Source organism: Eschrichtius robustus, chromosome 13 (genome assembly GCF_028021215.1).
Source record: "Eschrichtius robustus isolate mEscRob2 chromosome 13, mEscRob2.pri, whole genome shotgun sequence".
Taxonomy (NCBI): domain Eukaryota; kingdom Metazoa; phylum Chordata; class Mammalia; order Artiodactyla; family Eschrichtiidae; genus Eschrichtius; species Eschrichtius robustus.
Window position 1 is genome coordinate 47614657 of NC_090836.1, and position 12932 is coordinate 47627588.

The 12932-nt window shown below is 61.3% G+C and overlaps 1 protein-coding gene across 1 annotated transcript; it reads left to right on the forward strand.

The window, feature by feature from the left end:
• Window positions 1-2601: 2601 nt before the first annotated feature.
• On the forward strand, window positions 2602-12025 carry NXPH4 (neurexophilin 4). Its single transcript, XM_068560719.1, has 2 exons — window positions 2602-2756; window positions 10463-12025. The coding sequence occupies exons 1-2, from the start codon at window positions 2700-2702 to the stop codon at window positions 11324-11326; spliced, it is 921 nt and encodes a 306-aa protein (XP_068416820.1). The 5' UTR covers window positions 2602-2699; the 3' UTR covers window positions 11327-12025.
• Window positions 12026-12932: the final 907 nt, after the last annotated feature.

The following is a 12932-nucleotide window of genomic DNA, read 5'->3' on the forward strand; positions in this document are numbered from 1 at the left end:
CTTAGGCCTGAGATGCCATCTCCAGCCTCAGCTTCCAAGCCAGTTCTGCGATCCTCCACTGCCTCCCGGGCTCCCTAGGGCCCCAGGGCAGAGCGATCCGGCTGGGGAAAGGGGGCGTCCTTGTTGATCGCTTAGAGGGAGGCTTGTGTCCTCATCTGTCCACCAGGTGGCGTACGCACTCCTGCAGCGCAGCTCATCCTCAAGCCCAGCACAGCCCCCTCCCCAGGACACTAATTATGCACCTCCAGGCGGACCCCAGCCCAGCCTCTCACTTCCTTCCCTTGGGCTATTCTGCCACACCCCCCTCTTCCCTCCTCCAGCCGGCTCCTCTCCCTCCCCCAGCGCCTGCCTACTACCCACCACCACCAGCCCCACCCCCTCACTCCCTCCTTCTGCCAGCCGCGCATCTGGCGCCCCCGGGGAGCCACTGATTCTCTGCCTGTCGCCTCAAGATCCTGGGCAGAGCGAGAGGGGCCCCCAGCTGCGGCTTGGAACACACACCCCTCCAGTCAGCATCCTCCCTCTGCCCACCAGGGTGGCCAGGAGAGGGTCTACCAGGAGGCAGTCCTCAAAAACTCCCCACCTGCCAAGGATGGCACAGAGACCTAAGACAGAGATGGAGAAGAGACAGGGGCAGAACCAGAGGCAGAGGCTGATACAGATGGAATGAGAGACAGAGACACAGAGATGGAGACAGGGAGTGGGGTGTGTGTGTGTGTGTGTGTGTGTGTGTGTGTGTGTGTAGCTGGAGACAGAAAGCAGTGACCTGAGACTAGCAAAAGGAGGAGAGATGGGGTGGGTAGGACTCCAGAAAACCAGGACTCTAGTGATGGGCTTCTGTCCTGGGTGCCCTGGGCCTGAGTGTGCCTACTTCCCCAACTGCCCACTACCATTTCAGCAGCCCCTGTGCTTAGCACACAGGCTCAGGATTCTGGATGGAGCCTCTTGGCCTTGGGCCTTCTACCCCTTCCTGCCTCCCTCTCTGCCCCACCTGCACCCAGGTTCCTACCTCCTGGCTTCTGTCTGTCTCTCTGGGTGTCTCTGTGTCCGCCTCATCTTCTCAGCATTCCTAATCCTTGTTTTGTGTCTGTCACATCCCTATATCTATCTGTCTTTGTGTGTGCCTGGGCTTGTCTTTCGGACTGCCAGTGCCGGCGTACACCTGAGTGGGTGTCCATCTCCATATGTGGATGTTTGCCTCTCTGCCAAGGCAAGGAAGGTGGGGTCGGCTCTGAGTACCTGGCTGGGTATGCTTGTCTCTTGGTGAAAGTGTCCATTTGTCTCTCTGTCTCTGTGTGCTCCTGTGTGTGTGTAAACCAAGTGTGTCCATCTGTGTGGATCAGTGCCTCTAGGTGTGCACCTGTCTGTGTGTGTGTGCTGCTCTCTGTGTGAATGTGTTTCTCTCTGCCTGTATGTTCACCTCTGCAGTGTGGCCTGCCCCTGTGAAGCACCTGCGTGCATGCCTGGGGGCATGTGCTGGTGTCTCCGGGTATGTGTCTGTCTCTCTGTCTCTCTATGTCTTTGCTTGTCCCTATCTCTTGCTGTCAAGGTGTCGGTCATACCACAACCTCAGCCACAGCCTCAGTGCATAGCAACAGCTGACAGCTGAAGACTCCTTGGGCAGGAGAGAGAGAGAGACTAGTGGGAGGAGGGAGGGATGAAGAAACAGCCAAGAGGACAGGGCCAGAGACAGGGCCAGGCTGGAGACAGAGACAAGGACAGAGACAGAGGAGGAAGGGGAGAAGGATCTAGAGGAGCTGATGATGAAAGATGGGACACTGGGAGAAAAGGGATGGAGACTGCACCAAGAGGCCGGACAGGCGGCGCGGTTCCTGCCCAACCCCACACGCGGGGATGCTCTGGGACGTGTGGAGGGGTCGGCGGTGGGGGGCGAGGGGCAAAGGTGAACGGCGGATCTAGCGGAGAGGTCCTGAGACCGCAGAGGTGCCTTGAAGGCGGGGGCGGTGGGGGGGGCGGCGGGCGCCGTTTGTCAGCCCTATTGACAGAAGTGATGGGGTTTCCGTCCGTGATCAATGATTCTCATCTCCGGGCCGAATGAGCCGCGGGGCGCCCATCCATCCCCGTCAGCGCCGCGCGGCGGCAGGCGCCCGGGGCCCAGCCCGCCCTCACCTCGGCCCCTGCCCTGCTTCTGCCCTGGGACCCTCCAGGGCCCGGAGCATCGAAGGGGCCCGGAGCTCCGAGGGACCCTGGTCTTGCTGGGCCGCTGAGCCTCCCCAGGCCCCTGCTCCACCGTGCCCTGCTTCGGGAACAAGGTCCCGGAGCCTCGAGCCCCACTCCCGGCCCTATTCCTCAGCGGTGCACAGACCCGGCCTCTCGGGTACAGGGTGCCCGAATCCCTCAGCCCTCTCCACTTCGCACCTGGGCCGGGGGCGTGTCTGGGGCGTGTCGGGGTGAAAGTCACCTTCGGTGCCCCCAGCTGGGCGGGAGGGGGCGCGCGGGGCGCGGCCGGGATTGGAGCTCCGCGGAGCCCCGCCCCCCAGCCCGCCCGAGTCAGACCCAACTTTCTCCCCCGCCCGCGCCCCGCCCCCAGCGCCGCTCTCCGCTCCTCTCGCCGCTCAGTCCGCGGGCCGCGCCGCCCGCTCCCGCCGCTTCGGCAGCCACCCCGCGCCCTCGACCTCAGGCCCGGCTCCCGCTTGCCCGGGACCCGCCCCGCGCGCCCCGCCCGGCCTCCCGGGAAGATGCGGCTGCTCCCGGAATGGCTTCTCTTGCTCTTTGGCCCGTGGCTCTTGAGGAAGGTAAGGGCTGCCCTGCGGTAGCGCGAGCGCTGGGGTCCGGGACGCAAAGGTCCCAGAGTGCGAGGGGCTCTGTGCGCCCGCCCCGCCTCCCGCTCGGAGCTTCCGAACTTTGAGCGGCGTGGGGGACGCGGACAGACAGATTCCCGATTCAGGATAGGCGCTCTCCCAGCGCAAGTTGGCTGAGGGTCCGGGAGGCTGGTGCCAGGGTGGAGGCCCGACTCGGATCCCGCTCCAGGCGCGGCGGGGGAGGGGACGAAGCCCGACCCGCGAGTGCGCCAGACGGAGCGGGAGTGCGAGACAGACAGACAAGCCAGCAGGGTGTCAGCCTTGCCGTCTTTCCGCGCCAACCTCGCTCGCCTTCCTCGCTGTCTGTCCTTCCGCCCATCCACCCCCGCCTTCTCATTTCTCTTCTCTGCCCTTGTCACAATGCCAGGTGGGCACTGTGTTCCGAGGATACACAGCTCGAACACACGCGCGCACACACGGACTCACACAGATACCGCCGAACTTGGCTACAGTCTCCCATCACATTTCCCGCGGAGACACCATCTCCCCTGCACAACCTCACAGACACACCCCTCTCTCACGCCCGGCGGGTAGGGGGAGAGGGCTGTCTGGAAAGAGTCTCTCCTCCTGCCCTGTCCTCGCCCCCATCTCCCTAGGCTGCCTCCTTCCCTGAGGCTCCAGGGCGAAGACAGAGGCTAAAGGGGCCCCGACTTGATCTGCCTCCCTCCCGACTTGGAGGCTTCGATTTGTGTACACGGCGCGCTCGTGTGTGCTGGTGTGGAGTGCGGGGGTCAGCGTGTGCACCTGTGTGCGCGCCTGTGTCTGGGGCAGCCAGGCTTGGGTGTCTAGTGCTGGGGTCCAGGGTGCGTGTCTGCTGGTGTGGCGTGTGGTGTTGGCTCTGAAGGGGTGAGTGCAAGTGTGCCTGCTTCACAGTGCAGCCATCTGTGCCCTGCCGTGAGTCCCATAATGGGGGCCTAGGCCCAGGACCCCTATCTTCTTCCATCAGCTCCCCTGTCTCTGACTTTACTCTTTCCTACCCTAAGTGTGACCTACCCAGTTTGGGGCAGACAGGTGGCTCCCCAAACCCCTACTCCCTGCACCCCAACGCCCAGACCCTGCAGAATCTGGAAGGGGTGTAGTTCTCCCCACACACCTGGACCCCCACCTGCTCAGCCAGATCGCACTCAGCAGCTCCAGCAGGGCAGGGGCTGCCCTAGTGAAGCTGGCGATGGAGCTCCCTGATTCTCCCAGACCCGCCTGGTGACCTTGAGGAGCTGGAAGGTGGGCAGAGGAGCCCCCTCCACAAAAACTGCTTCCACTGGCAGGAGCTTCTTTTGGACCTGCTGCCTAGCTCTGCCCATAGAGCCCTGTGGGAGGGGGTCTGTGTCCCACAACCCACCCAGGTGTGAAGGCCCCGGAGGAGAGGTGGTGGGGATGGATGGTACTCCCCTGCCCCTCCTTTCTAATTCCTCCCCACTCTCCTCTCCCCTCTCCCCATCAAGTAAACTCCCCTGTGGACCTATCTGGTTTAATTTCCTTTGCCCCCTGAAGGGGAATGAAACATCTGGTGAAGACTTGAGGGAGAGTAAGCGCGAGGATGTGAGCGATGGGGATGTATCTGAGTGTGCTAGAGCTGCCGCTGTGGGCCTCCGTGTTGGAGTCCGTGGGGGAGAGTGTATCTACCATTTAGTCCAGCTTGTGTGCATGTGAGAAGCTGTGTTTACGTGTACATACAGACCGTGGGTGTGTGAATATGTATAACTGCATGAGGGAGTGTGTGTAGGAAAGAGTGTGTCTGAGTACCTATCTGTGTGCGCTTGTGTGCACTCGTGAGTATGGGGTGTGCTCATGTGTTTACCCCGAGGTGTGTCTCTGGTGGATATATGTGTGTTGGGGTGCATGTGTTGTCTGTATGTGAGTCTCCGAGGCTTGTGAGTGTGTATCTGCTTTCTTGTCATTTTGAGTGCGTTTGAGTGTGAGCCTCAGGATGTGTTTACGTATCTGAGTGTGGCTTGTGTGTGTGTGTGTGTGTGTGTGTGTGTGTGTGTGCGCGCGCGCTCAGGGCTATCTCAGCGCCAGAGCTGGCACTGGGTTGACACTGGGTAAGAGGCTGGTGGGGCACAGTTTACAGGGAAACCCTAATTGTCCAACATTAACAACCCTGCCTTCTCCCATGACGCGCTCACTTGCCCCTCCTTCAGGAGCTCTCTCCCTCCTTCCTCCTTGCTCCAGGCTCCCGGTCTCCTTTCAGGGCCTGCGACTCCTGGCTTCCACTGCCCCTGGGGCTCTGGCCCAGGCCTCCTTCAGGATCTTTCTAACACTGTCTTTGAGTCCTCTCTCTGTCTCTGGTCTTCCCCACCCCTTGCCAAAGCAGCCGCCTACTGGGAGAAGCAGCAGGCGATCAATAGTCACTAATCACTAATCACTAATTACTAATTAGCTGGGGGAGGGCAGGGGCGGGGCCCTGTGGGACCTTCCAGCTCTATCATGCCTCAGGGAAGGATTAGGCTGAATTGAGTCTCTCAGCACCGGCTGGCCCCAGCCCTGCATCTAGCCACCCCCTCCTGCCTCCCTATTCCCCTCTAGCCCCCCAGCTAATCTCTGGCTGGGCCACTTAGGCACGTGCAGCCTGGGCCAGGGCCCAGAGCTGTCCGCAGGGATTTGGGGGTAATCAGGGGCCGCAGCTGGGCCAGGGACACAGGCGAGGTGGGCGCTGTGATAGCTCCCTTGGGCCAGGGCCTGCGAGTATGGGAGGGGCACCCGCGGAAAGAAGAATTTAAACGGTCTTAGGTTTGGGGTGGGGGAGGAGCTGGAGGTCCAGGACAGGGTGGCTGGGGAAGAGGTGAGGTACTTGGGGGACAGAAACAAGGTAAAGAAGGGTCACTGGGGTCAGAGACAGGGTCTTTGGGAAGGGGCGAGATAAACGTTCAGAGAGACCAGGTAAGTGGAGGGGGCATCCGGGGGGTCAGAGATGAAGTCATCGTCGAGGAGATGCGGAACTTTGGACCGAGCCCTGGAACTCCACATGGGCGGGGGCCAGGACAGGGGACAGGGTAACAGAGAGAGGGCAGGGTCGGTCATGGGGGTGGGGTCCCAGGGCTCAAGGGTGGCTGGGCGCAGTGGGGAGTCGCGGGGCTTGGGGTGGGAACGAGCTGCGGGGCGGGGATGGGGAGCAGGGAGCGCTGCCTTGAGCGCTGGAAATTGGCGAGTCTCCCCCTCTCCCTCGCCTACCCCTCCTCCACCTCCACCCCGCCCACTCCCCCTCCGGCTCCGGCTTCGGGAAATTACATCCCAGCTCCGCGGCTCCCACTCCCCCCACACCGCGCCCCGGAGCCCGCGCCTTTATAGGCACATTTATTGCAATAATAAAGTGAGACGCAGGGCAGGGGGCGGGGGGCGGCTGTTCCCGGGGGGACTGCGCCGGCTCTGGGAAGCAGGGAAATAAAATAAAATAAAATAAAATCAAAATTCAGATAACGGTGAGCCTTGCGCTGCAGGCCACGAGCAGGCGGGCAGGCGGGGCTGAGGGGGAGGGGGCGCCCTGCCCAAGGGCAGAGCCCGCCCCACCGGCGATCCCCGCCCCCTCACGCTATAGCTATAGTAGGGTCTGGAAGGAGGTATCTTCGCCTCCACCTGCCTGGCCCCCTCCCATAGCCTGATCCTGCCGGTCTTCTGCCTTTTCCTCTGACTTGTCTCCCACACCTGTCCTCAGCTCCTGTCTCCCTGTCCCTGTCTCTTATCTCCTTCCTTGTCCCCCATTTCCCATTCTAGTCCCCATTCACATTCCCCATCCCCAACCCCATCCCCTGGGTCTCTGCATCCCTCAGTATCCCTGTTTCTGCCCAATAACCATTTCCCATCCCCCATTTCTCTTCCCACCCCCATCTGGTCCCCATCCCCATCTCCCAGTCCCTATCCCACTCTCATTCTTCCCCAATGCCCACCCCTCATCCACCATCCCTGTCTTCCTCCATCCCCATTTTAGGTCCCACCTTGTTCTGTTCCCCCACCTTCATTCTCCTGGCCCCTATCCCATCTGCATCCTAGTCTCTGCCCAATGCCTGTCCACCGCTTCTGATCTCCTCTTCATCCCTGTTCCAATGCCTGTCCTTGTTCCATCCTTATCTCTGCACCATATACCTGTGCCTGCCCAGTCCCCCTCCATCTCTGTCCCAGTCTTCACCCCAGCCTGTCCAGTCCACCCCACTTCTGTCCTCACCCCCATCTCTATCCCTGGTTCCCAGCCAGGCCCTGGCTATTTCACCCGCCCTGACTGCGGTGCCCGCACCTCTTTCTAGGTGCAAGGGTTCAGTACGCTATTCCCTCTCCTTCCCCAACCCAGGCCTGGAGCACTCCTCCTCCCCAACCACAGGGTGCCATCCCCTCCCCCAGTCAGAATCCTGAGCCACCCCGCCTGACCCACACAGCAGGAGAGAAGCCACCGACAGGTCTGGAGGCCTGGAGGCCTGGAGGAGGGGTGCCCTGCAATGCGGCTGGGGGGCCGACAGCCTGATCCTCCCGCATTCCCAGCGGTCCCGTCCCAAAAGAGCCCCCCCACCCCAGTGGAGTTTGTTCAGCAGCAAAAGGCAGCCTCAACTCCTCTCCAATGCGTGGGCTTGCTGCCTTGGGGGCAAAGCACTCCTGGCTCGGCTCCCGCCCCGCCAGGGCCCGGAGGCGTCTGGTGAAGCACACCCCCATCCTCACCCTCCCACTCCCTCCTGCCCCACTAAGCCGACAACCGGACTAGCTTCTCCCCTCCGCAAATGTCACTGCGCCCAATTATCTTAATTAAACCAGCTCTGAAGTGAGGGGGACCCTTCCTCAGACAACACCCTGCTCCCACTCTCATTCGTAGAGGGGGAGGGAGAGCACCATGGATTCTAGGCAAAGAGGGACTCCCTTATCACCTTGCTTTCCCCTCCCTCCCATCCCCACCCACGGTTGGAGACAGACAATCTGAAGGATAGAGGGAAAGAACCACAGTTAGACAGACAGAAACAGAGAGAAAAACAGAATCACAGAAGGAGAAAATTAGAGACAGAGTGAGGAAGAGACAGAGACAAAAAGAGACTGAGAGAGGGAGAGAGAGAGAGAGAGATGGAAAAACAGTGAGAGGGAGAGGGAGAGCAAGAGAGGGAGAGCGAGCGTGCGGGCAAGGAAGCCAGAGGGAGGATTTGATTTGATTTGATTCCATGTTCCCATTTCTCGGCTCGTTTCCTCGAAGACTCTCGCCCCTCCCTGACTGAGCTCTCCACACAGGGTGGCTTCGGCCGCCCACCGCCCCAGCCCCGCAACTCTTCCCTTTTATCTTGGCTGTCTGCAGCAGCGGGCGGGGGGCGCGGGCGCCCAAAGCCCAGGGATTTGCCAGGATCAGAGAAGTGCAGGCAGCAATTTGTCTGGGATCACAGTGGGGGGACACCTGGCACCCCTCACAGCCCAGCCAAGCCTACTTGCCTCTCCCAGCCCCTGCCTGGGAGGAGTCGCTGGACTGAAGCAGTTGACAGGTCCTGCACTGGGTGCAGGATGTCTGGTGCTGCTGGGGTGTGCTGGGAGGGGATAGCTCAGAGGCATTCGGGGTCATAATGGCAGGCTTGGGGACCGATGGATGCCCCGGAAAGAGCTAGTGATTGGGCCCAGAGGGGTGAGGAGATTAGGTGTCAGAGTTCAAATGACTCGCCCCCAACCATTCTTTGACTTCTCCTGGAAGCTTCACACGCTCCCTCCTCCGGGGCTCAGGCTGCTCTCTCTAAGCCCACCTCCTGGGGCCTTGCTCCCTCCTCCTGGAAGGCCCTTTCCCCCTCCCCCGTGGCCCTGGACCCCTTCCCCTCAGCCCCTCTCAGGCCCACCCTCCTGGTGTTAGTTGCCAGCTCGAGCTTGTCAGTCTGAGTCAATCACTCTTGACGCTCCCGCCCCCCTCACCTGAGCTGGGAGGAGAGATGGACGGGAGGAGGAATGAGGGGGGCGATAAATATGTATGACGAGCGGGTGGCGGCGGCATTAATAACCCAGGATCGCAGAGCTGTGGGAATGGGGACCAGGCGGTGGAGATTCTAGCCCAGCAGCTTGACTCTGCCATTCCTGTCCCCTGTGGACACATGGTGTATGCAAACAGAGGGGGACACCCGTGCTGCCTGGCCTCTTTACCTACCCAAAGCTCATCCTGCAGGCCAGTGTGGGACCCGCCCCCCCCTCCCCAGACCATTCATATACAACTCACACATATGCACCCCCCAGGGGAACATAATGAGACCACAGTTGTTATATCATTGTGGATACACTGACACACACCCTTGAGAAAGAGCTTGACACATGGACGGGGGATGATAGGAGCTCACACAGGGAAAGTGACACCCTCAGTGAATCACACACAGCCACCCTTAGATATACAGCCAGTCCAGGCATACAACTGCACCAGCCACACAGATGCAACTACCACAAACTGAAACACAGCCTCACTCAGATCAACACACACAGACAGACAGACACAGCCAACCCAAGCACATATGCAGCCTGGACACCTCCACATAGCCATCACAGACTGATACAACAGACGTTCAGCCGCCACAAGCAGGCAGACACACATGACACAGCCTCCTCAGACTGATACACAGGGGCATACAGATACACACACACACACACAGAATCATCACTCCAGGCAGGCAGGCAGACACATACGTACAACCCTCTCAGGCCAACAGAAATACAACCACCCCAGGCTGACACGCGCAGTACTCCCTGCCCCCCAAGCCGAACCCGCACGCAGTACGGGCCACACTGAATGGCCACAGCTGGCACAGGCTGGCTGACACACTCTGACGTGCACGGCTCCTCTCCCTCTCCTCGCTGGAGCAGCATCTCCGTATTTCTTCCTCTCGCTCGCTCTCGTCGCCTTCACTCCCGGCCACCACCCCACACACCCACACACACACACCCCCGCTCCGCCCCAGATAATTGATGGCCCGGGCCTGCCCGGGCAGCTCTCGCCTATGGATCCATCTTGTACTCCCCCGTGCTGTCTCCCAGATCGGTGGCCACCTGAGACACACGGAGACGAGTGGGGGCAGGCAGGGGGTGGTCTTCCAGCACCCTCCCAGCCCAGGGAGACCACCAGGCGGCCTCCCCCACAGCAGGAGTGCTGGAGGCAGAGAGGGGTGCCCACGTAGCTCCCAAGCCTCAACCCGCAGCGTCCAGACTCTCCACAGCTCTCCGCAGCTCTATTGGTTTCCCTTGCTTCTCCACACAAGGCAGTAGAGGCTGAGGCCCGGGTGAGGGCTCTGGTCTTGGCAAAAGTGTTGGGAGGTCTCACTCTTTCTTGATGCTGGACATTGACAGTGGTCATGGCCTCCCTTTGCTGGAGTCCAGCTTCTCCCTGGCCCATTACTCCCAGCCAAGCCCGAGTCCACAGCTCCACTCCCTATTCAAACCCACATTGGCTTTGGCCTTTTTGGCTTTCTCAGCCCTCATCAGAGTTCCGAGAACACAAGGATTCTCAGTGTCATTTCACAGATGTAGACATTGAGGCAAGACCACACAGCCTGAAAGGGCTGCAGGCCCACTCAAATGCGCACTCCCTGAGCAACTGCTCCGGGAGGCCCGATTCCATTTGGTTTCCTAGCGGCTGTGGAGAGGGACCGGCGTGGCCCTGGCGGGTGGCCCCAGACAATCCCAGCGTCTCTCTTTTCCTCTTTCTTCGTCCACAGGCCGTCAGTGCCCAGATACCAGAGTCCGGAAGGCCGCAGTACCTGGAGCTGCGCCCGGCCACGGCCGGAGGGGGAGCCCCTGGCCATCGGCTCCCGGCACCGCCGAGGTCCTCCGACGGCCTGGGCACCACCCGTGCCTGGAGCTGGGCCTGGCCGGCTAACCACACCCGGGCACTGGCCCGGGCTGGGGCGGCGGGGGCCCCCGCGCAGCGCACCAAGAGAAAGCCGTCTATCAAAGCGGCCCGCGCCAAAAAGATCTTCGGCTGGGGGGACTTCTACTTCCGGGTGCACACTCTCAAGTTCTCGCTGCTGGTGACGGGTAAGATAGTTGACCATGTGAACGGTACCTTCAGCGTGTACTTCCGCCACAACTCGTCCAGCCTGGGCAACCTCAGCGTCAGTATCGTGCCGCCCTCCAAGCGTGTCGAGTTTGGGGGCGTCTGGCTGCCGGGGCCCGCCCCCCACCCTCTGCAGTCTACGCTGGCCCTGGACGGGGTGCTCCCTGGGCTGCGGCCCCCGCTGGGGCTAGCGGCCGCGGGGTCGGGGCTAGGGGGCACCCTCGGGGGCGCGCTGGCGGGTCCGCTTGGGGGCGCGCTGGGAGTGCCCGGGACCAAAGAGTCACGCGCTTTCAACTGCCACGTGGAGTATGAGAAGACGAACCGCGCTCGCAAGCACCGCCCGTGCCTGTACGACCCATCGCAGGTGTGCTTCACCGAGCATACGCAGAGCCAGGCCGCCTGGCTCTGTGCCAAGCCCTTCAAAGTCATCTGCATTTTCGTCTCCTTCCTCAGCTTTGACTACAAACTGGTGCAGAAGGTGTGCCCAGACTATAACTTCCAGAGCGAGCACCCCTACTTTGGATAGCGCGCCCCGCCCTCGCCCGGGCCGTGAGCTTCCCGCGAAATCCCGGACTCCCTAAGTGGGACCTCTCCCCGTACCCCGCAGCTCCTGTGGCCGCGTCCACCCTTTCCACTCTGGGGCGGAGAGGAACAGCCCTCCGGGGGACCATCAGTCGGCGTGGGTCCCCTTTTCCTTATTGGGAGTGCCCACGAGGCTGGGGGTAGCCCCCTTGGCTACAGGCCAAAGTGGAGGAGCAAGAGCGCAGCCCCAGAATAGGCGGGGCTTGGAGGCGGTCCCAGCGTCTCCTGCGTCCACACTGGGTCCTCTTTACGCCCCTGGCGCTGGGCTGGATACTCCCTTTGCCCGCAGCTTTAATAACGCCTGGCCTGGCACCCTCATCCCACCCTGACTTTCTTATCCCCAGGCACTTGTCCTCCACCCTGTACCCACGTAAAGACCATAAAGGCCTATAAACCGTGGCCTATTCCCATCCCCTTCTGCTTGCCGTATGCCTGTCCCCCTTTCCCCGAAACCCCAATAATTAGGGTAGCGGAAGCGGAACTCCGGGGCATAGGCGATCGACCCGGCCCCTGCCCTCCGCCCGCCTCCCTCCGGTCCTTGCCATCCTGCTCCAGCTTTCCGGCTGCTTCCTCTCGGTGATTTTTTTTTTTTTTTCCTACACCAAAACAGACGGGAAAGGGAACAAAATAAAGTGAAATCCAATACGCGTCTGTGGGAGACCTTTGTAGGGAAGGGGGTGGTGGTGGTGGTGTGGGTTTATGTCTGGCAGAGACCTGGCCAGGGCCTCCTTCCTCGGCGGCTCGTGGGGAAACTGAGGCAAATATTGACGGAGCTAGCACCTTGGAGGTCATCCAAGACCAGATCAGATACAGATGAGGACGACCCTTGGGGTTGGAGCCCTGCCTGAGGTGGGAATTTTCCTCCCAGAGGTGGGCGAAGTGAAGCTGCCGAAAATAGGATGGGGATTAGACCTGACAGCGGACCACCAGCGGGCTACTTTGGGGGAGGAGGTATAAGGCCTTGAATGGGATGGAGATGTAGGGACAGCGTAGGCAGAGCGCTGACAACCTGCTAAGCTCCGCGGGGCTGGCGGGAGGCGGCAGGTGGGGCGGGGGGAGGGGAAACGGTGTTTTCGGCATCTGGAGTCATCGATCTTCCTTTTCCTTCCTAATTCCGTGGGCGCTGAGTTTGCAGACGGTTGGGGGAGGGAGGGAGAGAGGCAGGGAGGCCTGAGACGAGGGGGTGGGGGAAGGGACGAGCGCGAGTTTGGAGAACCCAGCAGCGTCGCTGCTGCTTGCCGTCTGCAAACGCAAACAAGGGCCCCTTCAGCCAGCTGCCCACCCTCCCCACCCGCCGCCTCCAGCTCACTCCAGTCGACACAGCTGCTAATTTTATCCGCCCCCAGCCCTGGCCCGGGCGTTAATTGGCTGCGGCTTCATTAGCAGTTCTCAAGCTCAGCTCCCCGCCCCCCCCGCCGCCTCCCCTCGGGACCCCTGACTGGGGCGAGGGAGGAGGTACAGACTAGCTGAGGCACAGAACGACACCTCGTCTTCAGCCTTCCTTCGCCTTGAGTCCTGGGTCAAGGTAAAACCGGAAGAGAGCAGTGTTC

Excerpts from the sequence above, each read along its gene's own strand:
- NXPH4 (XM_068560719.1), top strand. The coding sequence starts at position 2,700 with ATGCGGCTGCTCCCGGAATGGCTTCTCTTGCTCTTTGGCCCGTGGCTC. Across the intron at positions 2,757-10,462 it reads GCCCGTGGCTCTTGAGGAAG|GCCGTCAGTGCCCAGATACC; the intron begins GTAAGGGCTGCC and ends CTTCGTCCACAG.